Source organism: Grampus griseus (genome assembly GCF_964374135.1).
Source record: "Grampus griseus genome assembly, chromosome: 5".
NCBI classification, from domain to species: domain Eukaryota; kingdom Metazoa; phylum Chordata; class Mammalia; order Artiodactyla; family Delphinidae; genus Grampus; species Grampus griseus.
In genome coordinates, this window is record NC_138998.1 from 1,327,251 (window position 1) to 1,351,528 (window position 24,278).

At 43.3% G+C, this 24,278-nt stretch overlaps 1 protein-coding gene across 3 annotated transcripts in view; it reads right to left on the reverse strand.

The window, feature by feature from the left end:
* The window catches only part of RARB (retinoic acid receptor beta), a 193,106-nt gene that overhangs the window by 141,132 nt on the left and 27,696 nt on the right, over positions 1–24,278 (reverse strand). For 2 of the 3 annotated variants that reach the window (XM_082655388.1, XM_082655386.1), the window contains exon 2: positions 19,752–19,900. Coding sequence is in view for 1 of the 3 variants with exons in the window: in XM_082655386.1 (XP_082511512.1) it covers positions 19,752–19,900 (149 nt within the window). In the remaining 2 variants the exon portion in view is untranslated. Of the gene's footprint in view, positions 1–19,751; positions 19,901–21,254; positions 21,370–24,278 lie in introns of those variants that run through there. The other variant, XM_082655387.1, reaches the window with a different exon arrangement.

Below are 24,278 nucleotides of genomic sequence, written 5' to 3' on the forward strand. Positions count from 1 at the left end.
TGCCGGCCACAGAACTGGTGCCAGAAATCCGGGCAGGACGTTGCTAGCAAAGGAATGTCATCTTTTCAATATGGAACAAGGAACAAGGCTCTAATGGGGCAGGGCTGCCAGAACCCAGCCTTTCCCCTGCACCCCAGACAATGCGAGCATTGTGCGGGCAGGAGATGCACGCAGATTTTTATCCACCTTTCTAGATATTTTTCAGGGATGAGTTCTAGGGTCCAGGGAACACAACTTTCCCCCATTCTGGCGCTGCTTATCCATTGGACATATCTAGCCACCTTTCTGAAGCGGAAAAATACTGAACCAAAAAAAAAAAACACAAAAAGACACAGCTCATAAAAGGCACAAGAGAAATTCCAAGCCCAAGGAAACTATTATGACGAAAGAAGCCCAGAAAGAAGGAAATGGCTAGAGAGATGCGTGATTTCCGTGCTGTGAGCGTTGTGTTGTGCTCGTGTAACTCTTGTGCTTAAGGACGCACATTTTTGGTACAACACGAAAACAGAAAACAACTATCTCACACGGTGCTCCACAGAAGGGCTAGCAATCCTCCAAAGCTGGAGGAAGAAGTGGCTTTGCTGCCTTCATGGGAGCCGTGTGTCCATCTCCAGCCGTCTGCTTGCCGAAGGGGTTTTCTGGGGTCATTCTGGCTGCAGGTGATTTCTGCCTTGTGGGCTGACACTGCGGTTGAACCCCTGATAAAGGCCTCCCTCTACTGGGGAAGGCCTTCCCGGTCTCTCAAAACGTCAAAACCGAACATACTAGGGAATGAAGATGTTTAGGATCATAGACTTGAAAAGATAGTTTGATGAGATTCAGGGAAAACTACGGGAACAATTGTATAATGAACCCTTGCTGGTTTCCACAGTAACCGTGTCAGGATCTGCAACAGATTCCAAATCAAGGACGTGAATGGTAGATTGGTGCGTTTTTCTCACCTGTGAAATGGAAGTAAAAAAAACCCTCTTCCACCTACTTCTCTAATTTTTATGAGGATCAAATAAAACAGCTAAGGCAGGAACGCTCAGCTCTCCACTAAATTCACTATTGCGTTCCCATCGCTAACCACTGGCCTGTCCCCAAGCTCATGGCTAGACTCCATCTCCTGCAGCTGGCTTGGTGCTGCGACCGGGTCCTGACAGTGCCCTGTGCGCCCCCAGGACTGGCTTTCCCCTCCCCTGTGCTCTCCTTCCCAGTCTGCCAGCAGGAATCAGACGCAGCTAAGGGCCTAGTGGATGCTGAGCTGTAGCACAGAGAGCAGCCTGCCTTCCTACTCACTGTGTGCAAGAGAGGAGGGACCAGCTGGGGACACAGGCCTTGAACGGTTACCTGACGAAGAAATTCTGTACCAAACGTGCACACTTTGGAGGCCTTTTTCCTAACTGCAGCAAAGCTCAGCTGAACTGAATTCCATAAAGTGAAAGTGCTTTAGAAACCCTTAGAGGCAGTATAAGTGTGAGGTATTTTTCCTGTTTCTGTAATTTTATACAGGTCTGCAGGTGAGGAGAGAGGCAACCATACAGAGAGGGCAGACAAGGGATGCACAGCCTTGCCCTCGGGAAGAGCAATACAGGCGCTGGCAAAACAGGAGCGCCCTTGTTACCAAAGGGGAAAGGTGGAGAGGGGATAAAACAGGAGCTGGGGATTAACATACACACACTACGATATACAGATAACCAGCAAGGGCCTGCTATAGAGCACAGGGAACTCTGCCCAGTATTCTGTAATAATTTATATGGGAAAAGAATCTGAAAAAGAATAGATACTTGTATATGTATAACTGAATGACTTTGCTGTACACCTGAAACTAACACAACATTGTAAATCAACTATACCCCAATATTAAATAAAAATTAAATTAAAAAACCAAACAAGAGTGCCCTTGCCAGGTGATTCCATTCCTCATGACTTCTTTCCAAGACTTCAGCCAGGAGAAGGAAATATAGAATTTAAAGCTCCCTATTTAACCGCTCCAGTAAAAGGTTTAGGGAGACGGCGGAAACACTCATCTCCCCAAAGTAACTCAATCATAACTTATGATGGTGTAAGATCTATTTAAACAGAAATGATTTTCTGTCATAATTCTATCACTCTCAGGAAACCCCAAACCATATACTTTTATTTCTGTGACAAAAATACATTCTTGTTTTTGTTTGGTGAAATTATAATACACTGTCACAATTCATTTTTAGATGATGGTCTCCAGGAATTTTGTAAAAGTAACTTATTTCGCACCCCCCAAACCCTGGTGGCTCCACGCTTGCTTTAAGTCAGAAACATCGTTTATTTTTTGCTAATTTTTTTCATTGACCAAAACTCCTTGAAACATACACTTGGGACATCATTGGGAGTAAGCCATTTTCAAGTCAACAGGTTAATTATGAATATCGGAGCTTGTTTCTCTACCGTATGACAAAGGGAGAAAGCTTTCCCAAAAATTACAGACTTGAGGCTTGTTTAAAAAAAACAGCAAATGAGAGTGTTCTAGATATTTTTAAACAACAAGCAGGCAAAGTAATTTAAACAAGCATTTATGAACTTGTAACTGTTAAAAGATTTATAAAGCCACGTAAAGCCACCAAATTAAATAAACTATTCTCACTCAGCCAACATGGGAAAACAAATATAGGGCTGCAGGAGAATTCAGAATTCACCCTCCACTTCCTGTTTATTCCTATATCAGAAGGAAAAAAAAGACAGATTTTTCCTGCTTTTTCAATCCAAAATGATTTCTCAAGTTAGAACAACATTTGTCCAGCAGCAGAAGTATTTTCTCCTTCTGTAGGAACTAAAACTAGAAATAGCCAGACTGTCATTTCAGCTGTCTTGATGTTTCTAGATATGAAGGTAGATTCTAGATGTTGAGATTGTTATTTTTTTTAAAGCACTAGAGCCCACAGCATTTTGGAGTATATCGATCTAGTTGCTAATCCTTAAGAGTTCGCTTAAAGACGGTATCAAAAAGAACATATCATTTGCAGTGAAGGGCTAACCTTGAGGTGAAAAGCAGAAATTACTAAGGAAATGAGCTGGATTTTGGCCACCCAAGGCCTTGTCCTGTTCACAAATTTCATAAAAATGTTCATGAATATATAATCACAAACCCTATGTATTTAGATGCAATTCATTATATAATTAGATAGAATATATAAAATTATACCACTATGTGCATTACCATAGAATTAAATCTTATTTATTACATGTCATTTATTACTATATTAATTACTATAGAATTAGATCTAATTTATGATTAAAAACACTTATTCAGGCCCTACTATGCACAGAGCACTACGGTTGGCATTGGTAATAAAGCTCGGACAAGAGACCAGCCCCAGTCTTCCTGCAGTTTACAGTGTGACAGAGGCTGGGAGCAAACAAACAGCTGCATAATAATAAGTTAATCACATGACTCAGCCATAAAAAAGAACGAAATCATGCCATTTGCAGCGACGTGGATGCAACTAGAGATTGTCATACTGAGTGAAGTAAGCCAGACAAAGACAGATATCCTATGATATCGATTATATGTGGAACCTAAAAAAAATGATACAAGTGAACTTATTTACAAAACAGAAACAGAGGGGCTTCCCTGGTGGCGCAGTTGTTGAGAATCCGCCTGCCAATGCAGGGGACACGGGTTCGAGCCCTGGTCCGGGAAGATCCCACATGCTGTGGAGCAACTAGGCCCGTGAGCCACAACTACTGAGCCTGCGGTCTAGAGCCCGCGAGCCACAACTACTGAGCCTGCGCGTCTGGAGCCTGTGCTCCTCAACCGGGGAGGCCGCAACAGTGAGAGGCCCGCGCACCACGATGAAGAGTGGCCCCCGCTTGCCGCAACTGGAGAAAGCCCTCGCACAGAAACGAAGACCCAACACAGCCAAAAATAAATAAATAAAATTAAAAAAAAACCAAAACAACAAAACAAACAGAGTCAGAGATGTAGAAAACAAACTTACGGTCACCAAGGAGCAAGGGAGAGGAGGGGTAAATTAGGAGACTGGGACTGACATATACACACTACTATGTATAAAATAGATAACTAACAAGGACCTACTGTAGAGCACAGGGAACCCTACTCAGTGCTCTGTAATGGCCTCTATGGGGAAAGAATCTAAAAAAGAGCAGATATGTGTCTATGTATAACTGATTCACTTTGCTGCACAGCAGAAACTAACACAACATTGTAAATCAACTCTACTCCAACAAAAATTAATTAAAAAATAAGTTAACTACAGCTGGGTTAAGTGCTACAAAGGAGAACAACAGAACACGTGAAAGAGAAGGACCTAATGAGGGTGCCAAAGAAGGCTGCTCTGAGTACACACAGCAGTGAGCCCTTCTGAGCGTCTTTCATGCCCGCTGATCCCCAGATGCCTACACAGGGCTGTGCAAAACCAACCTTAAGAGAAGGGATACGTTTCCACATTTCCATGCAGTTCTTCACGGACTATCCCAAGTTCCCTTATTTTCAGATTAGTCTTTAATTTTTTCCTGGAACGCTCCTCTCCCCTGCCTCACCTGGAAAATGCTCACACGTCCATAAAACCACCTCTTCTGTAAAGCCTTCCCTGGAAGTGTCAGAGGGATGCGAGTCTCCTTCTCTGCACCCGTCAAGCCCTGCAACTCCAAGTGTCACAGCACACGGCACGTGCACTAATTTTCTCCTTGCCCGTACATACACTCATCCTCTCACTCAGTAAATATCTTCTATGTACCTATTATTTAACAGGCACTGTTCTATGTACTTTCTAAACATTGGAACACAACACTGGGAACAAAATACATAAAAACTTTTAATTTCTGTACCTAGAGCCTGTCTCATTGAAGGTATTTAGTAAATGTCTGATCAATGAGAGAATAAATAAGTTCTCCCTTGTTGGCCAGTTTTATAAAGGAGGACAGCTCCTTGGGCCTATGAGGGAACCTACTCTTTTTGGTTCAAGGACTGAAATAATGAACTTGATGGCAGGCTTCATAATTCAGCTTTAGCTACTACAGCATGCAGACATTGTCCTGTTTTTGTTACTGTCTTTAGTGTGTTATATTGTTCTTGGGACTGGATCTTGCAGCAAACCCCTAAGCAGAAGCAACTGTGAAGGGCGGGCAGAGACTGGAACGGTCTCCAAAGAGAGCATAATGTTCATGTTTATGGATGCTGATTAAAAACAAAAAAACAATGTCATCTTAAATGGCCTCGGTCAAATAAAATCACCAAGCACGTTTATAGTATTTAATAGAGTTCTAAAATTAAGTGCAGACATCCATCTTCCTGATTGCAAAACTCTTTGTACTTAGCGCACTACTTGCCGTCTGCCAGGAAAAAAACCCCAAACCAGCCCAGTGGCCGAATGCTGTCCTGGAGATGAGAGCCTCCTTCTTCAGAGGCAAGGAAAACAAAGGCAGATAAGAAAATGGATGAAATGAGCCCTGAGGGACTGAGGGGGCTGGTGGAGTTTACACTCTTCAAGGCTGCTTTAAATAGCAGGCTACCAGCGTGACCACGATCAAGCATCCCTCTGTGCCTCATGGGCTCCCCACGTGGGCTGGGCGCTGGCTCAGAGATGGGAAGTTTCCACCCACCAAGGGCAAAGCGGAGAAAACAAGGACTCAGCACCATTTGGGAGTGTGCCCATGGGTGGAGCCCGTGTGTTAACTGTCCCTCCTTGGGAAAGACTGCCTTGCAAGCTCTTCCTTCTTTTACTTATTCATGTAAAATGTCATTTCTTTTATGAAATGATCAAGACCATAGGGTTGTTTCCCTTTTGAAGTATGCTCCCACCTGTTTTTGTTTTTCATCTGTTGCCCCATGAAACCCCCAAACTGGAATACAACACACCGCTGCTTCCTACCCACTGTTTCAGTGTGGCTGAAGCAGTGAGGAATTTTCCAGACTAGGATTGAAATCCAGCTGTGTGACCTTGGCCAAGTTCCTTAACCTCTCTGAACCTCAGTTTTCTCATGTTTAAAATGGTGGTCATAAAGCCTAACCCCCTGGAGGACTGTTGTGAGAATTAAATGAAATATGAGTATAAAATGTCCCCACGCCTGGTACAGAGAAGGTATCCAACAAGAGCAGTTTTTTCCTCCCCCGCTACGCACCCCAGACTTGTAAACACCAGGGACTCCCACGCCACACAAGCTATTCCTAACAAGAAATCAGTGCACTTACTGGGTTCACTGTTGTAGTGTTTGCATTTGGCGTAGGACGGGGTTCAAACTTGTGGATTTGTTTTAGTTTCACAGATTTGTTGAAGCCCAGAGAAGTTAATGGACATAACAAAGAAGGGAAGAAACGGCCCTAGAATCCAAGTTCAGTTTCTGACCTAAAATACCCCATTACACAGCCGGCTCCTTCGCAGACATGAGCTCTCTCCTGCCTCCCTATCAAATCAGGTCCCCCTCCGTTATTCTTTACCAGACCATCCTATTCATTTTCTTCCAACTCTAAATTGTTTGCCTGTCTTCTGCCCTTGTTCCAGAAGGAACCTGTCTGTCACATCCACTGCTGCATCTCTGGCGCCCAGCACTGTGGCCCTGGAATACAGTTTTTGGAAGAGAATTCTGCACAAAACCAGGGCATAATACAAGAAGGTATGTCAGCAAATGTCGGCTCTGGCATCCTCACCCTTTTGCAGGGTGACTGTGCCACTTTTCCCCATAAGAGGTGGTGTTCACTTCTCTACCCACTGAATCCAGGCTTAACCACGCTGGGCCAATGGGACACTAGCGAATGTGATGCAACCAGAGGTTTGCACACTGGTGCTTGTCCTGTCTTACTGATGGGAACCTGCCCACCACCACATAAACAAACGCAGGCTAGGTTCACAGGTGAAGAGCCCCAACATGGGGAGAGGGTCCAGTCATCCTGTCAAGGCCCTGGTCATGTGTGTGAGGCCATCCTAGGCCCACCTGGCCCAAGCCAAGCCAGCCCAGACAAGAAGCTCTGCGCAGAATTGTGACAGATAATAAGTGCCATTTGTTTTAAGCCAACAAGCATTAGAGCTTTTTGTTAGGCAGGAAAAGCTAACTGATACGGAAGATCATAAAATACATCCCACAAACTGCTCCAAAGTAAGGTGCCAGGTGTTTCTGGAAGTAGCTCACTTATAAGGAAATTGCTAATTTCTGGCTTTGGATTGACAAGGAGGTGCGAGCTGAGCAGGAATGAGAGGTGGAGGAACAACTGAGAGGGAGAGTGGTCCTGAAGCTGTTGCCATGGTGCCCGGGCAGGCAGGGATGGCGAGTAGCCGTCCTAGGCCCACAGTCCACCAGAAACAGCTGCTGCCGCCTTTGGCATGAATGCTTTGGGCCATCAGCTTCTGAGTTTTAGAAACTAAAAACAGGACATATCACCATGTACTTTTGCAGAGGTCAGGAAACTAGGCCCAAGGGCCAAACATGGTCCACTGCTTGTTTTTATAAATAAAGTTTTATTGGAACAGAGCCATGCCTATTCATTTACATATTGTCTATGGCTCCTTTCATGCAGCAATGGCAGAGTTGAGTAGCTGTAACAGAAACCATATGGCCTTTGAAGCCTAAACTACTTACTGTCTGGCTCTTTACAGAATCAATTTGTAACAACTCCTGTACTAGGTAATCAGGGGAGGTTCCACGCAATGGCTGGGTCTTAACCTGAGTCTTGAAGGAAAGAGGCAGTGTTGATTTGGGCACAAAGGAATAGGGAATTGCTGAAAGAACATTACAAGAAGGAATACTGAGATTATAACCAATGTTACATGACTGTGTGCAAAAGTAATTATAATAATTTCATGACAGTACAAACAATAACTAAGCAGATATACCACTTACTATGTGCCACGTATATGCTCTATAGTCACTCATTCTATCCTCACAACAATATTAGATGGTAGGTGGTGTTATTATCTCCATTTTTCCAATTGAGAAAAGAGAGCAACACAGAAAATGAAAGATGCTTGCCCAAGGTCACAAAACTAGCAAGTAGCCTAGCCAGGATTCAAATCCTGGTGTTCTCACTCTAGATTCCATACTCTTTGAAAGCTACAAAAATGGAAATGTAAATAGGATAAAGGCCAAAACTGTGCATAAATTCTAGCTATGAGCAATGAGATTGTCCCTTAAAGACACCTGAAAATCAGCTTTATTACTTTATATCATGAAACGTTCTTGGCTAACTATACCACATGTTCATTTTATGTACCCTTTGTCCCCTATAAAAATTTGCCATTTGTCCTGTTTAGCTGGAAATCCCCTAACAGGACATCACTATGGTACAGCTAGTGGTTATGATGCCATGGTGATGCTGTGTCAACACAGCAGCCACTGGCCATTCCCAGAGGTAGCCCACAACCCATTCATTAAATTCTGAGGTTAATACTGCCACTTGGTCCCTAGGGAGACAGAACATTCTCTTCCCCAAACAATAGTCAATACGGTCATTCTGGTCATGACAGGCGGAAGCTACTGTGGATACTCCTTTTTAAAGATGTAAATTGGGTTCTGTTTGGGAATCCTACTTTACAGCAGGGGATCCCAGCCCAGAGAAGTGATCTTTGATCTCCAGCCAAAGGATGGGCCAGCCCTTACAGGTCAACTGGGGGCCCACGGTGTATGTGCTGTAGCCCAAAATGGTATCATGCCTGGGGCCCATTATAAACAACCAAACTAAAGATAGGCAGAATTCCCGAAGAGACGTTGTTTCTTGATTTGTTACCTCATAATCACAGGGAGAGAGTTCTAACAGATAGTCTTCAATGATACTAACTCTTTATAGACTAACGGAGCTCACATTGATATACCTCTTTTAGAGAGCATCCTGGCAATTCGCTGAAGCCTTAAAAATGTACAGAGCCATTGACTTAGAAATTCCACTTCTACTAATTTATCCTAAGTAAATTGTCAGAGATAAACATGAAGGCTATTTATTAAAGCATTATTTATAGTAGAGAAACACTGAGAACACCTCAATTGTACAACAGGGGATTCATGAAATATATTACGATATAACCATAAACCACATTAATGGCATAGCCATAAAAACTATGCAGTTGTTTAAATTTTGGTCATGAAACATTATTAAATTTTAAAAGAAAGTTAAAACCAGTATACAACATAAAATTCTATCCTTGTGAGGAAGGCGGAAGATGGCGGAAGAGTAAGACGCGGAGATCACCTTCCTCCCCACAGATACACCAGAAATACATCTACACGTGGAACAACTCCTACAGAACACCTACTGAAGGCTGGCAGAAGACCTCAGACCTCCCAAAAGGCAAGAAACCCCCCCACGTACCTGGTTAGGGCAAAAGAAAAAAATAAACAGAGACAAAAGGATAGGGACGGCACCTGCACCAGTGGGAGGGAGCTGTGAGGGAGGAAACGTTTCCACACTCTAGGAAGCCCCTTCGCGGGCGGAGACTGCGGGAGGCGGAGGGGAGAGCTTCGAAGCTGCGGGGTGCACAGCAACGGGTGCGGAGGGCAAAGCGGGGAGATTCCCGCACAGAGGATCGGTGCCGACCGGCACTCACCAGCCCGAGAGGCTTGTCTGCTCACCCGCCGGGGCGGGCGGGGCTGAGAGCTGAGGCCGGAGCGCAGGGAGAGGACTGGGGTTGGCGACTTGAACATAGCCTGAAGGGGTTAGTGCACCACAGCTAGCCGGGAGGGAGTCCGGGGAAAAGCCTGCACCAGCAGAAGAGGCAGGAGACTTTTCCTTCCCTCTTTGTTTCCTGGGGCATGAGGAGAGGGGTTTAAGAACGCTGCTTAAAGGAACTCCAGAGACGGGCGCGAGCCGCGGCTGAAAGCGCGGACCCCAGAGACGGGCGCGAGCTGCGGCTGAAAGCGCGGAATCCAGAGACGGGCGCGAGCCGCGGCTGAAAGCGCGGAATCCAGAGACGGGCGCGAGCCGCGGCTGAAAGCGCGGAATCCAGAGACGGGCGCGAGCCGCGGCTGAAAGCGCGGAATCCAGAGACGGGCGCGAGCCGCGGCTGAGGGCGCGGACTCCAGAGACGGGCGCAAGCCGCGGCTAAAAGCGCGGACCCCAGAGGCGGGCGGGAGACGTTAAGGCTGCTGCTGCCGCCACCAAGGGGCCTGTGTGCGAGCACAGGTCACTCTCCACACCCCTCTTCCGCGGAGCCTGTGCAGCCCGCCACTGCCGGGTTCCCGGGATCCAGGGACAACTTCCCCGGGAGAGCGCACAGCGCGCCTCAGGCTGGTGCAAAGTCACGCCGGCCTTTGCCACCGCAAGCCCGCCCCGCACTCTGTGCCCCTCCGTCCCCGCCGGCCTGAGTGCGCCAGAGCCCCCAATCAGCGGCTCTTTTAACCCCATCCTGTCTGAGCAAAAAACAGACGCCCTCCAGCGATCTACACGCAGTGGCAGGGCCAAATCCAAAGCTTAGCCCTGGGAGCTGTGAGAACAAAGAAGAGAAAGGGAAATCCCTCCCAGCAGCCTCAGAAGCAGCGGATTAAAGCTCCACAATCAACTTGATGTACCCTGCATCTGTGGAATACCTGAATAGACAACCAATCATCCCCAATTAAGGAAGTGGACTTTAGGAGCAAGATCTATGATTTTTTCCCCTTTCCTCTTTTTGTGAATGTGTATGTGTATGCTTCTGTGTGAGATCTTGTCTGTATAGTCTTGCTTCCACCATTTGTCCTAGGGTTCTATCCGTCCATGTTTTTTTTTAAAATTTTTTTCTTAATAATTAATTTTAATAACCTTATTATACTTTACCTTCGTTCTTTCTTTCTTTCTTTCCGTCCTTCCTTCCCTCCTTTAGACAACGAATCATCCCAAATTGAGGAGGTGGTCTCTGACAGCAAGATTTAGGATTTTTCCCCATTTACCTCTTTTAGTGAGGGTGTATGTGTATGCTTCTGTGTAAGATTTTGTCTGTATAGCTTTGCTTCCAACATTTGTCCTAGGTTCTTTCCGTCCCTTTTTTTTTTTTTTTTTTCTAAATAAGAAGTTTTTAATTCAATAACTTTATTATACTGTATTTTATTTTTACTGTATCTTCTTTCTTTCTGTCTTTTTTCCTTCTTTCCCTCCTTCCTTCCTTCCTCCCTCCCTCCCTCCCTCCTTTCTTTCCTTCTTGCCTTCTTTCCTTCTTTGCTTCTTTCTTTCTTTCTTCCTTCCTTCCTACCCTCCTTTCCTTCTTTCTTTCCTCATACTTCTACTAATTCCCTCTACTTTTTCTCCCTTTTATCCTGAGCCTGTGGATGAAAAGCTTTTGGTGCTCCAGCCAGGAGGCAGGGCTCTGCCTCTGAGGTAGGACAGCCAACTTCAGGACACTGATCAACAAGAGACCTCCCAGCTCCACATAATATCAAACGGCGAAAATCTCCCAGAGACCTCCATCTTAACACCAGCACCCAGCTTCACTCAACGACCAGCAAGCCACAGTGCTGGAAAACCTATGCCAAACAACTAGCAAAACAGGAACACAACCCCACCCATTAGCAGAGAGGCTGCCTAAAATCATAATAAGGCCACAGACACCCCCAAACACACCACCAGACGTGAACCTGCCCACTAGAGAGACAAGATCCAGCCTCATCCACCACAACACAGGCACTAGCCCCCTCCACCAGGAAGCCTACACAACCCACTGAACCAACCTTAGCCACTAGAGACAGACATCAAAAACAGGAGGAACCACAAACCTGCAGCCTGCAAAAAGGAGACCCCAAACACAGTAAGATAAGCAAAATGAGAAGACAGAAAAACACACAGCAGACAAAGGAGCAAGATAAAAATGCACCAGACCTAACAAATGAAGAGGAAATAGGCAGTCTACCTGAAAGAGAATTCAGAATAATGATAGTAAGGTTGATCCGAAATCTTGGAGATAGAATGGACAATAGATTGGACAAAATGCAAGAATCAGTTAACAAGGACCTAGAAGAACTAAAGATGAAACAAGCAACGATGAACAACACAATAAATGAAATTAAAAGTACTCTAGATGGGATCAATAGCAGAATAACTGAGGCAGAAGAACGGATAAGTGACCTGGAAGATAAAATAGTGGAAATAACTACTGCAGAACAGAATAAAGAAAAAAGAATGAAAAGAACTGAGGACAGTCTCAGAGACCTCTGGGACAACATTAAACGCACCAACATTCGAATTATAGGGGTTCCAGAAGAAGAAGAGAAAAAGAAAGGGACTGAGAAAATATTTGAAGAGATTATAGTTGAAAACTTCCCTAATATGGGAAAGGAAATAGTTAATCAAGTCCAGGAAGCACAGAGAGTCCCATACAAGATAAATACAAGGAGAAATACGCCAAGACACATATTAATCAAACTGTCAAAAATTAAATACAAAGAAAGCATATTAAAAGCAGCAAGGGAAAAACAACAAATAACACATAAGGGAATCCCCATAAGGTTAACAGCTGATCTCTCAGCAGAAACCCTACAAGCCAGAAGGGAGTGGCAGGACATACTGAAAGTGATGAAGGAGAAAAACATGCAGCCAAGACTACTCTACCCAGCAAGGATCTCATTCAGATTTGATGGAGAAATTAAAACCTTTACAGACAAGCAAAAGCTGAGAGAGTTCAGCACCACCAAACCAGCTTTACAACAAATGCTAAAGGATCTTCTCTAGGCAAGAAACACAAGAGAAGGAAAAGACCTATAATAACGAACCCAAAACAATTTAGAAAATGGGAATAGGAACATACATATCGATAATTACCTTAAATGTAAACGGACTAAATGCTCCCACCAAAAGACACAGATTGGCTGAATGGATACAAAAACAAGACCCATATATTTGCTGTCTACAAGAGACCCACTTCAGACCTAGAGACACATACAGACTGAAAGTAAGGGGATGGAAAAAGATATTCCATGCAAATGGAAGCCAAAAGAAAGCTGGAGTAGCAATTCTCATATCAGACAAAATAGACTTTAAAATAAGGACTATTAAAAGAGACAAAGAAGGACACTACATAATGATCAAGGGATCGATCCAAGAAGAAGATATAACAATTGTAAATATTTATGCACCCAACATAGGAGCACCTCAATACATAAGGCAAATACTAACAGCCATAAAAGGGGAAATCGACAGTAACACATTCATAGTAGGGGACTTAAACACCCCACTTTCACCCATGGACAGATCATCCAAAATGAAAATAAATAAGGAAACACACGCTTTAAATGATACATTAAACAAGATGGACTTAATTGATATTTATAGGACACTCCATCCAAAAACAACAGAATACACATTTTTCTCAAGTGCTCATGGAACATTCTCCAGGATAGATCATATCTTAGGTCACAAATCAAGCCTTGGGAAATTTAAGAAAATTGAAATTGTATCAAGTATCTTTTCTGACCACAACGCCATGAGACTAGATATCAATTACAGGAAAAGATCTGTAAAAAATACAAACACATGGAGGCTAAACAATACACTACTTAATAATGAAGAGATCACTGAAGAAATCAAAGAGGAAATCAAAAAATACCTAGAAACAAATGACAATGGAGACACAACGACCCAAAACCTGTGGGATGCAGCAAAAGCAGTTCTAAGGGGGAAGTTTATAGCAATACAAGCCCACCTTAAGAAGCAGGAAACATCTCGAATAAACAACCTAACCTTGCACCTCAAGCAATTAGAGAAAGAAGAACAAAAAAACCCCAAAGCTACCAGAAGGAAAGAAATCATAAAAATCAGATCAGAAATAAATGAAAAAGAAATGAAGGAAACAATAGCAAAGATCAATAAAACTAAAAGCTGGTTCTTTGAGAAGATAAACAAAATAGATAAACCACTAGCCAGACTCATCAAGAAAAAAAGGGAGAAGACTCAAATCAATAGAATTAGAAATGAAAAAGGAGAGGTAACAACTGACACTGCAGAGATAAAAGAGATCATGAGAGATTACTACAAGCAACTCTATGCCAATAAAATGGACAATCTGGAAGAAATGGACAAATTCTTAGAAATGCACAACCTGCCAAGACTGAATCAGGAAGAAATAGAAAATATGAACAGACCAATCACAAGCACTGAAATTGAAACTGTGATTAAAAATCTTCCAACAAAGAAAAGCCCAGGACCAGATGGCTTCACAGGCGAATTCTATCAAACATTTAGAGAAGAGCTAACACCTATCCTTCTCAAACTCTTCCAAAATATAGCAGAGGGAGGACCACTCCCTAACTCCTTCTACGAGGCCACCATCACCTTGATACCAAAACCAGACAAGGATGTCACAAAGAAAGAAAACTACAGGCCAATATCACTGATGAACATAGATGCAAAAATCCTCAACAAAATACTAGCAAACAGAATCCAACAGCACATTAAAAGGATCATACACCATGATCAAGTGGGGTTTATTCCAGGAATGCAAGGATTCTTCAATATACGCAAATCTATCAATGTGATAAACCATATTAACAAATTGAAGGAGAAAAACCATATGATCATCTCAATAGATGCAGAGAAAGCTTTTGACAAAATTCAACACCCATTTATGATAAAAACCCTGCAGAAAGTAGGCATAGAGGGAACTTTCCTCAACATAATAAAGGCCATATATAACAAGCCCACAGCAAACATCATCCTCAATGGTGAAAAACTGAAAGCATTTCCACTAAGATCAGGAACAAGACAAGGTTGCCCACTCTCACCACTCTTATTCAACATTGTTTTGGAAGTTTTAGCCACAGCAATCAGAGAAGAAAAGGAAATAAAAGGAATCCAAATTGGAAAAGAAGAAGTAAAGCTGTCACTGTTTGCAGATGACATGATCGTATACATAGAGAACCCTAAAGATGCTACCAGAAAACTACTAGAGCTAATCAATGAATTTGGTAAAGTGGCAGGATACAAAATTAATGCACAGAAATCTCTGGCATTCCTATATACTAATGATGAAAAATCTGAAAGTGAAATCAAGAAAACACTCCCATTTACCATTGCAACAAAAAGAATAAAATATCTAGGAATAAACCTACCTAAGGAGACAAAAGACCTGTATGCAGAAAATTATAAGACACTGATGAAAGAAATTAAAGATGATATAAATAGATGGAGAGATATACCATGTTCTTGGATTGGAAGAATCAACATTGTGAAAATGACTCTACTACCCAAAGCAATCTATAGATTCAATGCAATCCCTATCAAACTACCACTGGCATTTTTCACAGAACTAGAACAAAAACTTTCACAATTTGTATGGAAACACAAAAGACCCCGAATAGCCAAAGCAATCTTGAGAACGAAAGAAGGAACTGGAGGAATCAGGCTCCCTGACTTCAGACTATACTACAAAGCTACAGTCATCAAGACAGTATGGTACTGGCACAAAAACAGAAAGATAGATCAATGGAACAGGATAGAAAGCCCAGAGATAAACCCATGCACATATGGACACCTTATCTTTGATAAAGGTGGCAGGAATGTACAATGGAGAAAGGACACCCTCTTCAATAAGTGGTGCTGGGAAAACTGGACAGGTACATGTAAAAGTATGAGATTAGATCACTCCCTAACACCATACACAAAAATAAGCTCAAAATGGATTAAAGACCTAAATGTAAGGCCAGAAACTATCAAACTCTTAGAGGAAAACATAGGCAGAACACTCTATGACATAAATCAAAGCAAGATCCTTTCTGACCCACCTCCTAGAGTAATGGAAATAAAAACAAAAATAAACAAATGGGACCTAATGAAACTTCAAAGCTTTTGCACAGCAAAGGAAACCGTAAACAAGACCAAAAGACAACCCTCAGAATGGGAGAAAATATTTGCAAATGAAGCAACCGACAAAGGATTAATCTCCAAAATTTACAAGCAGCTCATGCAGCTCAATAACAAGAAAACAAACAACCCAATCCAAAAATGGGCAGAAGACCTAAATAGACATTTCTCCAAAGAAGATATACAGACTGCCAACAAACACATGAAAGAATGCTCAACATCGTTAATCATTAGAGAAATGCAAATCAAAACTACAATGAGATATCATCTCACACCAGTCAGAATGGCCATCATCAAAAAATCTAGAAACAATAAATGCTGGAGAGGGTGTGGAGAAAAGGGAACACTCTTGCACTGCTGGTGGGAATGTGAATTGGTTCAGCCACTATGGAGAACAGTATGGAGGTTCCTTAAAAAACTACAAATAGAACTACCATATGACCCAGCAATCCCACTACTGGGCATATACCCTGAGAAAACCAAAATTCAAAAAGAGTCATGTACCAAAATGTTCATTGCAGCTCTATTTACAATAGCCCGGAGATGGAAACAACCTAAGTGCCCGTCATCGGATGAATGGATAAAGAAGATGTGGCACATATATACAATGGAATATTACTCAGCCATAAAAAGAAACGAAATTGAGCTATTTGTAATGAGGTGGATAGACCTAGAGTCTGTCATACAGAGTGAAGTAAGTCAGAAAGAAAAAGACAAATACCGTATGCTAACACATATATATGGAATTTAAGAAAAAAATGTCATGAAGAACCTAGGGGTAAAGCAGGAATAAAGATGCAGACCTCCTAGAGAACGGACTTGAGGTTATGGGGAGGGGGAAGGGTGAGCTGTGACAGGGCGAGAGAGAGTCATGGGCATATACACACTAACAAACGCAGTAAGGTAGATAGCTAGTGGGAAGCAGCCGCATGGCACAGGGATATTGGCTCGGTGCTTTGTGACAGCCTGGAGGGGTGGGATGGGGAGGGTGGGAGGGAGGGAGACGCAACAGGGAAGACATATGGGAACATATGTTTATGTATGACTGATTCACTTTGTTATAAAGCAGAAACTAACACACCATTGTAAAGCAATTATACCCCAATAAAGATGTTAAAAAAAAAAAAAAATTCTATCCTTGTAAAAAAACACCAAAAATAACAAGATGCACAGACTAATAGAAAAACAGGTTTAACAGGGGTTTTTCTCCCAGGCTAGAACTATGGTTATTTTAATGTTCTATTTTTTTATACAATAAATTCTGCATTGTGTTGGTAATTTTTAAAATGATAACAAAAGTTATATTTAATTTTTTTATATATTTATATATATATAAAGTTATATATTTTTTCCTTTGGCTGTCACATTATACTTTTGCTTTCTCATGTTTTTCAGTTCTATGAATTTTGTCATGTTTTCCCAGCAAGCCAAAATGCAGACCAGTCTTTCTCAACAACCAGGGGGAAAGGCAGTCCACATTTTCAGAGACCCACCCATAGTTCAAAAACCCTTTAGTCGGACAACTGGTTGGCAAGCTCATCTGACTGTTTTGGGCTTATAGTTCTTTATTAAAAAGGTACACCCCAACAGGACTCTGAACAGCTTTACCAAGTTCATCAAACTTGCTTGTGCTGCTATGGGTTTTGTTTTTGTTGGGGTTTTTCCTAGAAAGAAACAGAATCCCAAATTAAAACAAGAGGTCAGGGAATTAGCTGACTAAGAGGTGATTAAAACAGTCTGTACTTTACAGAGTGTGAAACTGCTTAATATGTAGGTAGGGCTTGGGATCTGGCACGAGAAGACATGCTGGATAATTTCTTTTCCCAGGACATAAAAGGAGCAGGTAAACTGAGTTGTAACGTCCCTCATTAAGGTTTCTGGTCATGAGATGACAAAGTTTTTTGAAATAAAGGAGTGTCTTTTCATTTAACTTCCAAATGAGCACTAGACAATGATTTATTTATAGATTGCACAACAAATGGACGGAGTGAACTGGGATTCTGCTGAAACCTTCCCAGATCTCAGGATAAATTTAAGTAGGTTCAGCGAGGGGTTACCAATAATAAAGCACTAATTAGATGCACAGATGCTTTGCTTTTTATCCAGCTGCCAACTGGTTGCCGTGTTCTATTCCTTGACCACCATATCTGAGGCTACTGGAAGAAGGGGCATTCCTTTCAAACCAATACAACCCCAGAAGAAGAGATATTCCTAAGGCTGTAATGAACTTCTCCAAACCGGCCTCACCCTGTAAACAAATTCATGTTTATTCAAATGATTCGAAAAGGAAGGAAACCTCGCATAATTTCTTTGAGGGGCTGACACTCAGGCGGTTCTTCAAGCTGTATCTTTCAGCACCCAGGATGTGTCAGGCTGTGTGTGAGGTGCAGCTGGGGTCCCGGGTCCCAGGTCCCGGTCCACTCTGTTCCCAGGCCATCAGACGTGCTGGGCGGGAGACCGAATGCAAAAACGGCCCCAGCTGTCCTCCCCCTGTATTCCCGCCTCTTATCTTGTGACTTGGAAGCTCCTCCTGCTAAGAAGTTGAGTTTATGTTCTTACCTGTTGAGTACAGACTGGCCTTCTGACCTGCTTTGGAATGTGTCAGAAGCATGAGTGTGTCCCTTCCGAGCCTCTGGAGGACTCGTGTAGCCCGACTCTCTCTTTTGGAACCCTGCCTGCAAATAACTGGGGCCAGCCCGACGGGATGAAAGGTCCCCCACCAACCGGCAGCACCCTCAGAAGCAGAGCCCACCAGCTAACCTGCGGTGGACCTGGTCCGTGTGGAGCACGGCTAGGACCACACGAAACCCCCAGAGGAACCTGGCCGAGAGCACCGGCCCGTGAGTTGTAAGCCAAATTAACAGTTGTGGTTTCAACAACAAGGACCTCCTGTACAGCACAGGGAACTCTGCTCAATATGATGTAACCACCTAAATAGGAAAAGAATCTGAGAAAGAATAGATGTGTGTATACGTATAACTGAACCACTTTGCTGTACACCTGAAACGAACACGACGTAGTGAATCAACTGTACTCCGATATAAAATAAAAAGTTAAAAATAAATTTAAAAAAAGGCTGTGGTCTCAAGCCATTCCTTTTGAGGACTGGCTCCTGACCCATGCACGCAGTAAGTGCTAACTCTGCTCAGCTAAATACAAAATGCCTTGGAGCAGCTGGGGGCAGGGAAGGAGGCTGTAATGCTCCAACATGTCTGCAGTGATCAACGCATCACGCAGTTTTGATGCATAAACAGCACACCTGGAAAAAAAAAAAAAACAACAGCACACCTGAACTGCCATCGGCGGGAACAGAGAGAAGCCGTGTTAACTAGGGAAGGGCTGGCTCAAGACAGCCACAGATCCTTTGAAAGACTATCTGTGGATGAGTTGGATTTGCCTGTGAAGTCATTCTTTGTTTCTTTGCTCTCTTTAAAAAAATAAGAAGCTCTTTCACTTAATTAAGCCTGTTGGACTCGATTACGATTGTCTAGTTTGATTCAAAGCAGCCACATAGACTCTCTGACACATGTTCAGCCTCCATGACTCTGTAGGCTGGAATTTTAAATCCAGCTCCCCTGAATTTATGACGCACGCACACACAGTAGCAAGTCCCCACAGGCTGAAAATCAAACTGTAATTCAAAGGCCACAGGGCTGAGGAAACAGCCAGAAGATAAATCCCCATTTCAACCTTGGATTCTCTGCAAGTTGATTCAGGGGATTGTCAGTCATATTTAAAGATGAAATAAAACTACAAAGACACCAGACGGCATGTTCTAAAGAGAAATAGGGGATGCTTTTCAGGACGCCTTCAAAAGGCTCTTGCGACCTGAAAAGAACTGTTACGGGTTATTTTAAGGGCCCTGGAACATTTGGCTCCCATCAGACATTTGCAGAAGTTTCTGAATTAACTAATGAGCTCTAAGGAAGAAATGAAACCATCACACACAACCCAGAGCACCACGCCGATTGGAGGTGACGCGACAAGATATCAAAGCAGCCCAGTCCTGGAGCTGGGCACTCACCTTACACCCCTCGCAGGCGCTGACCCCGTAGTGGTACCCCGATGACTTGTCCTGGCAGACGAAGCAGGGCTTGTACACCCGAGGGGGAGGAAGTGGAGACGGAGGGCTCGGGACCAGTTCCTCGGAGCTGGTGCTCTGTGTTTCAATCGCTACGGTGGAGATGGGAAGGGGGAGGAAAAAGAGAAAGCGTATTTCAGTTCATTGCTTTTTCACCAGTGAGTTCATAGGCCTCTGCCCCCAATTCAGCAATAACATAGCAAGGATAGGCCCACAAAAAGAGCTGCCAGTGTAGGCACTGCAGGGCGATCCTGACTCTAACGTGGTATTGACAGTTTACAAAGCAATCCCCTACGCCTCTCTCATTTGCAGAGCACCGTGGCACCGTGAGGGAGATGATTTTATCACCATTTTACCTCCAAGAGAAACAGAAACTCAAGGAGTGCAGTGACTTGTCCAAGACCCACTGGGCAGTGGTAAAGCCAAGATACAAAGTCAGATGTTCACTGCACACCCAGGGCTCTTTCGACTCTCGTTCCCCCTAGCTTCCAGTTCAATTAGAGTCTCTGAAATGACCCGCTTGACCCTGTCTCTCACTTAACCAAAAGGAACTTTCCTTAGGACAAAGGAAGAAAATGCCCAAAGCAGCCATTCAACAAGGACACGGAAAGGGCCGTCTGCACGCGGCCAGAGCCGAGATTCACTAACAGCAGTGGCGGCGAGACCTTTGCTACTCAGAGCCCTCCTTGGGCCAGGAGCGCCAGCACCACGTCAGAGCTTATTAGAAAATGCGCTATCAGGCCCCAGCTCAAGTCCGAGGAGTCAGATCTACCTCTTAACCAAACCCCCAGGTGACGGAATGTACACTTAATGTTTGAAAAGCACTGCATTACATTAATGATGGCATAGCCTGACGTTGCTTTTCAGTCTAGACTTACAAATACGCGATCCCCCATCTCATTATTTAACCACCCAAAATCCATGAGGAATAGGAATTTATAGAACTTGAGACCTAGGTATTCTCCCATCCCTACCCTCCAGATTTATGCTCAATGTCAAAGCAAGACCTGGCCCTATTCCTATAACAGGCAAAACTGCTCACAAAGGATGAGGAAGTGGGGAAGGGAGGGGCTGAAAGTGGTCAAATAATGTTCCAGAATCTTCCAACCTCCAATCACTTTACAATACACAGCATATTTCCCAGAGTATAAAATTTCCAGTTGTTCCACTGTTCACCATCTCCCAGATTAGCTACTCTACCCACTGGATTGTCCGATAGCCAAATTTTCAGCAAGTCAGCTCTGCCCCCTACACGTACTGTTAATCCATCCTTGTCTGAGATCTTGCTGCCAGGCCAGCCCAGTGACCCAGCAGCACCTCTCACCCCAGTTACTGCAGAAGCTTCTGCACTGGTCTCCCGGTGCCCACCCTCCCAGCCTAGGGTCCCCTCTGCACACGCACAGTCAGATAACTGCTCCAACGTTAAAATCACTCTGTCCCCCTTACCTGCCGAGAGCCCTCACACGCTCCAGCAGCCACCGATGAGAGCAAAGTCAGTCTCCTTGCTGGGCCCCGCAAGGCTCTTCAGGATATGGGCCTTCAGTAACATCACTGAATTCAGTGACTCTCATTTATTGACTTCTAAATGCTTGGTTTCTGTTCCATCTCTTGAACAGGCCAAGCTCTCGTACCAACTTACGGGTATTGCGTTGACCATTCTCCCTACCTGGAAATTCTCAGACCTTCACACGTCTAGTCCCTTTTCTCTCTTAGATCTTAGAGCAAATGTCACCTCCTCACGGGTGACTTTTCTAAATAAAAGGCCCCTTCCCACTTCTGGTCACTATATCTCATTTTATTTTGTTTTCTATAATACCTTAACTAGTGTCTAAATGTAGAAAGTCGGTTTCTGTACCGACTTTTTATATTCTACCTGTGCTACTCCTCCCCAAGTATGGGTCCTGTGAAACCAAGGAACTCAGATGAATTGTTTACAACTCTGTTCCAGGCCTAGAAGAGACACTGGCACATAGTAGGTGGAGAATCAATAAATATTTGTTGAATTAATACATGAGCTTTTCCCCTTTTCCTTATTTGTCTTCATTCCAAGCCCTAAGTGCCCTTCTAAGTGCCCTTTAAGGCCTTGTTAAATGGTAAAATTAGAAACCAAGTAGCTTTCACATACTCATTGGCTTCCTTTAAAATTAATTAATTATCCCTTTGGAATAGAATCAACTATAATTATAGTATTGTCATAATTCAGAAGAATCTTGGAATGAATTCATTAGAGTTGGGCAGGTCTAGTAGATAAATCTAGTGCTGTCTTTACTGGGTAGCTCAGCACAATTGTGGCAAGGGCTGTACAGGAAGGTGGGCATCGAAGATGTCACGAGAGCTCATCAGATCAGCTATCAAGCTACAAAAGCAACAGCATGCCTCCCCCTAAACCAATCAGCTTCACTGAAAGTAAATGAGTCATAATGGCATCAACAAGAAAGCAGTACAAAATAATACGTCGCTCTTTGTTAAAAATCTAAGAAAACAATATAAAATAAGCTACAAGGATACAACACGGGGAATAGAGCCAATATTTTATAATAACTATAAATGGAGTATAACCTTTAAAAATTGTAAAGCACTATATTGTCGCCTGTAACTTCTATAATATTGTACATCAACTATATTGCAATAAAAAGAATCTAAGATGCCGCTACTGCCGTTGTTACTATTGTTATTACTGGGTGTCACTGATCCTGAGTCACCACAGATTATAAAATTGCATGTTATTCTATGTATCATTAAGAAAGACAAAAAAGTACTGCCAATTAAATTATGACCCATCAATGCTTGTGAGACACAGCCTGATTTCAGAGATGTTAAAAAATTAAATGCTTCTGGAGCCCTGAAAAAAAAAAAAAAACCTAAGAAAACACACGCAGAATTACTCACAATCCTTTCATTCAGAGAAAATTACTGTTATCTTGGCATCTACCCTTCAAAACATTTTACTATGCGTATAAATGTTTTTGGTTGGTTTGTTTACTTTAAAAAGTGGAATTATACTGTAGATTCTGTTTGGGACTTTGTTTAACTTACTGTGTCATGAGTTTGTTTCCTTGTCAATAAATATTTTTCCTGCAAACGTTCCATTATGATGAATATCTTTGTAGCTAATCTCAGCACATCTCTATTTCCTTAGGCTAAGTTCTCAGAAGTGGAATTATCAGTTCAAAAGTTATGGCTATTTAAGAATACGTTGTGAGTCCTAGAAAGGCTGTGTTAATTTACGCTCCTAATATCAGCACAAGTGAGTCCTCCCCTAAACGCCTCCCAGAACTTTCTGATTGGTTTTATTTGTGTGTCTCTACTTCCGCCCTAGGGACCGAGCTGTGTTGTCACCACAAGGAGCAATCCCACATTGTGTGCAATGTGGGGAGAGTGTATTTTCATGTTCTACTGGCTCGTGTAGAACAGCTAATCTGGCTTGTCTAGGAAGGTTGTAAATAGAATTCTGTTAGGTCTGGATTCAGCTGTCAGAGTTATGCCCTGAATTTCAAACGTGGGTGGTAATTTCCATAAATATGCAGCTTCAAATCCATGTACTGAAGGGGTCCAGCATCTCCCCCTCCCAAAGAGAGGAAACTGAACTGCAGGCAATCTAATCCCCGAGAAACTCAGGCAAAGCACAGGCAAGTGGGGAGACCTCAGAATCGAAAGCCTTTTTCTATAGATGAGAGTCACTTATAACCAAGGAGTGAATCAGAAAACTTTCCCTCAACAAGTGTATGGATGAAAATGTTCTATTTGGAAGCAATCAATAGTGAGGGCTCTGGACTTTTATTAAGGCTGTGGTTATTTCACTAGTAGTGTTTTCCCATATTTGTACAATGGATGTTGGTGTGTTCAATCTTTTTTTTTTTCCATAAACTTATTTATTTATTTAGGCTGCGTTGGGTCTTCATTGCTGCGTGCGGGCTTTCTCTAGTTGCGGCGAGCGGGGGCTACTCTTCATTGCGGTGCGCGGGCTTCTCATTGCGGTGGCTTCTCTTGTTGTGGAGCACTGGCTCTAGGTGCATGGGCTTCAGTAGTTGTGGCACACGGGCTCAGTAGTTGTGGCGTGGGGGCTCTAGAGCGCAGGCTCAGTAGTCGTGGCGCACAGGCTTAGTTGCTCCACGGCATGTGGGATCTTCCCGGACCAGGGCTCAAACCCGTGTCCCCTGCATCGGCAGGCGGATTCTTAACCACTGCGCCACCAGGGAAGCCCGGTGTGTTCAAACATTTAATTCCCTGACTATAACATACCAAGTGTGTGTTACACGCTATGGACAGTACATGGTATGATCCCTTAGCCTTGTCAAGTTTGGTCTAATAGAGAGTAAACCAACAATTAGAATATAATACACTGGTTCTCAAACTTGGCTGTGTGTTAGAACTACCTGGGGAGCTTTTTTTTTTTTTTTTGCAGTGCGTGAGCCTCTCACCGCCGCGGCCTTTCCCGTTGCGGAGCACAGGCTCCGGACGCGCAGGCTC